General features: G+C 35.5%; 1 protein-coding gene across 1 annotated transcript; it reads right to left on the bottom strand.

The window, feature by feature from the left end:
* Window positions 1–357: 357 nt before the first annotated feature.
* On the bottom strand, window positions 358–2,519 carry LOC133180995 (glucose-dependent insulinotropic receptor-like). Its single transcript, XM_061315493.1, has 2 exons — window positions 2,460–2,519; window positions 358–1,563 (listed from the first exon to the last, which is right to left on the bottom strand). The coding sequence occupies exons 1-2, from the start codon at window positions 2,460–2,462 to the stop codon at window positions 457–459; spliced, it is 1,110 nt and encodes a 369-aa protein (XP_061171477.1). The 5' UTR covers window positions 2,463–2,519; the 3' UTR covers window positions 358–456.
* Window positions 2,520–3,830: the final 1,311 nt, after the last annotated feature.

Below are 3,830 nucleotides of genomic sequence, written 5' to 3'. Positions count from 1 at the left end.
AATGACTAATGACAAGGTAAGTAAATTTACGAGTTCCATTTTATTGAAAAAGCAGCTGTCAATGATATCACATGACTTTAATTTATCGTGGGGAATGGTTTTTTATAAAGTTGAAAAGTCGTAAGTTTTTATGTTGCTGATTTTGGTAAAATTTTGTGATTTCAAATTTTCCAAAACTCGAATTGAAGGCCACGGCAAGAGATTTCTTCTTTCATATAGAAGTTTTTGTATTAAAACTTTTGAGTAGCTAATTGATAACACTCTGATTGTCACATGATTACTTTTTATTTGGTGCAACGCATGCGCTCCATGCGTCTCACATCACCAATGCAAGTACATGTAGTGACACCCATTGAATTACTTTCAAAATCTGTTTTTAATGAGAATAACAATGCACATTTTAATTTTTAATTTTCAAAAAGTACTTGAAACTGAAATACATACATAAACTAGAAACTATTCATTATTATTGTTTGGATTGTAACTTGCACAAACTTTGTATCGTTCTAACCTCTCCTTTACTCTCTCTTGAAAATCCTTTGTACGAAGAACGTATATCAGTGGGTTAAGAAAGGAATTGGAAAACCCTAACACTAGCAAATGAGTTCCCACTATGTCTTTAAGTATGCACATATCTTTCCCAACTGTAATTTGGACAAAGGACGCAACAATGAAAGGGCTCCAAGTAATTAAAACACAACCGAATACGTAAATCATAGTTTTTAAGGATCTCCAGCTCCGTGCTGACATTCGTAGAATTCCCATATTTCTACGAAGTCTTTCAACAACCATTATATTTTCCAGTGCTTCGATGCGCTTGATATGAAACCTCGCATTTCTGTATAGCTTGATGTATATTACGACCATGATGCCTAGGGGTATAATTGCTCCAAAGACGGTGATGAATATAATATAATTGGCCGGCAACACGTAAAGATACGAACAGTACTGTTGATAATGGTTGTTTTTCCATCCCATAAGAGGTAGAAATCCAACCACCACTGATATAATCCAAATAGCAGCAATAGCGCCGACAACCCTGTTTTTGGATACTACTGATTTGTAGTTCAGAGAGTACGTTATTGCAATGAATCTTTCCAGTGCAATACACATTAAGCTGAGGATGGAGGCAACACATGTTGTTACGGTAAAACCAATCCGAATTAAGCAGTGTTCATATGTTTTCTCGTTTGCTTTTGTAATTAAAGTCCCAACAGAAACTACACCAACAAATAGATCCGCCACACCAAGAGTGGAAATAAAGGCTACTTTTGGATTATAAAATCTTTTGTCAATTACCACTAGAAATAAGATTGCCACGTTTATGCCAATTATTAAAATTGTTAGAGGAATAAGGATACTTTCCTTGATTTTTTCGTGAATATTATCAGCTTTTGCAATGCATTCCACAACCACGGCTTCATTTTTGGCAACAGGTTGTATGATTTCTATCCATGTTATTGGAGGAGAAGTTGGTGGCATCTCTAGGACCGCATTGGCAGATCTTCTCTGTCCCATCTGTTGATGTTTCCTCTTCAGGCGTAGGCAAATGAACCTGCAAATCTGAACACGGAAGAAGCATTTAATACAAATATACAACAAAACAATACTTCCCTAATCTGTACATTAACTACTAGTTAACTCACATATTTTTCTTTATTTTAATGTCCTTGAATTGAAGTCTCGTCAAACCAACTTCTCACTAAGAAATCTGATCAAATGAATGCAACGATAAAATCAAACACCGCTTAATTTGAAGATTTCCTATAGATGCGAGTTTTCCAGAAATGCAGAACTTTACATTTTCAATCGTTAAAATTTTTTCTCAGTTAATTACAATTCTCTAATAAACTAACGTTCTGCCTGAAAAAACTATTAACCCAGCCTGACCAGTTCAACTACAGACCCGCGGCTTTGCGATAGCGGAAACTTGGTCAAGATGCATGTAAGTGCGTCAGTTCCATGCTGATCAAACGAAAATCGCACACCACAAGCACTTGTAATCTGAATCTGCAACATCCTTAAGAGTCAAAGCATGCACGTAGGATCAATCTATGGCCATTTAATGTAGGAAAAACCAACTTGTAGATATTTATTTAGCCTTTGAGTAGCAAAAGGTACAATTTTCCTCCCATTCACCTGTACTTTATCAATCAAATTAATCATTTAAGACTCCAAAAAATGTCAATATATTTTATGAAAAGTGTCGCAGATAGAATGTCAGATAAGGCAAAGGGATTGGTCTTTGAAAACTTAATTCATATATTTCTGCGAGAAGTGCAATAGCAGCTTCCATCAATCAGGTCAGGACACTTCAGATGAACGGGATTTTTCGAGATAAGAAAAGTCTTCTACATCTGTCCGATCTGAATTGCAAAAGTAGAAGGAATTGCTCTGTGTATAGTTGCTTTTTCTGGAAAGATCGATTTGTTGAGTCACTCAACACTGTTGATACGTACCATAAATATATGATCGATATATTCCAAACCTGGGATCTAAACATTATAGCACTTTCATTTGCATCTTAAAGTTAAGACCAACTTTGTCCCATTCTAATGCATGGATCCTGCAGAATGAATTTAACAATTTAGGTAAAAGTTTAAGTACTTATTATGGTCATGCAAACAGGTTGGATGCTCGATGTAAATAAGCAAAAAAGAAACCTTTATGAAATATAATGTAATTTTAATATATGACCAATTTAGCTTAATCTAGTACGAAAGCCTATTAGGACCAATCTATGGGTGAAAAAAAATTAAATGGCATAATCACGCCTTTTCAAAAGGCGTACTATCGCGAAAAATGGCGTAATAACTCGAAGTGAAAAGGCGTAATAACACCAATAAAGGCGTAATAACTTGGAAAAAGGCGTAAATACGCCTTTCAAAAAAGGCATACTTTCACCTTTCAAAAAGGCGTTATTACGTCTTTTCAAATGGCGTTATTACGTTATCAGTAAGGCGTTATTATGCCTTTTGAATAGTCGTTATTATGCCTTTTGACAGGCCCGTGTTTTAGATGGGGGGGGGGGGGCAGTTTCCCAAAATATTGACGAGCAAAAAAAAAACCCTTTTGAAAAGGCGTAATAAAGCCGTTTTTTCGCGTTATTACGTCTTTTCAAAAGACGTTTAATTTTTTTTTCTCCATAGATTGATCCTAATAAGCTTTTTTCGTAGAGGGTAAATTTTCACAGATGTGACGTATTTTCAATATCCATGTATGACCAACCAAGCCCCACACCAGAGACCCAAAGGCCGGCCATGTATTTCAAAATTTTGGTAAAAGGTTGAGTTATCATTGTAATTATGCAAAGAATTATATCCATGAGTAAAGAAGAAAATTTCATAACATTAATGCATTTTCAATATATGATCAAATAAGTCTTACGCTGAACCCTGAACCCATGAGTCACGAATTTCTCAATTTTTGAAAAGGGGCCATTGTTCATTATTATCATTCAAACAGTTTCCATACTAGGTGACAAGGAGTAAAGAGGATTTTTGAAGATTGTATTCTTTTTTATTTGGCCCCATTAATTTGACCCCCATCCCTCAGGCCCCGGGGAGGCAGAGGCCATGAAATTCACAACTTATGTCTCCCTTTAACCCAAGATGTCATGTACCAAAATCGGTTTTACTGTTGTAGAGAAGAAGCTGAAAATGTTCAATACTTAATGGACGACGGACAAAAACATATAGCAGGTCAACCAAGTGACTGAAATGACCTAAAATTTCTAGATCTTTTACTTTATAAAATTCCAAATTTACTTTCTCCGATTTTTTTTTTTACCTTGTGCACTGTAAGCGTTATCTCTGCTACTTACCATCTCC

Source organism: Saccostrea echinata, unplaced genomic scaffold, assembly GCF_033153115.1.
Source record: "Saccostrea echinata isolate AGI-Se365-2 ecotype Australia unplaced genomic scaffold, CSIRO_AGI_Sech_v1 ptg000008l, whole genome shotgun sequence".
NCBI classification, from domain to species: Eukaryota; Metazoa; Mollusca; class Bivalvia; order Ostreida; family Ostreidae; genus Saccostrea; species Saccostrea echinata.
This window is presented reverse-complemented; position numbering and strand designations above follow the sequence as displayed.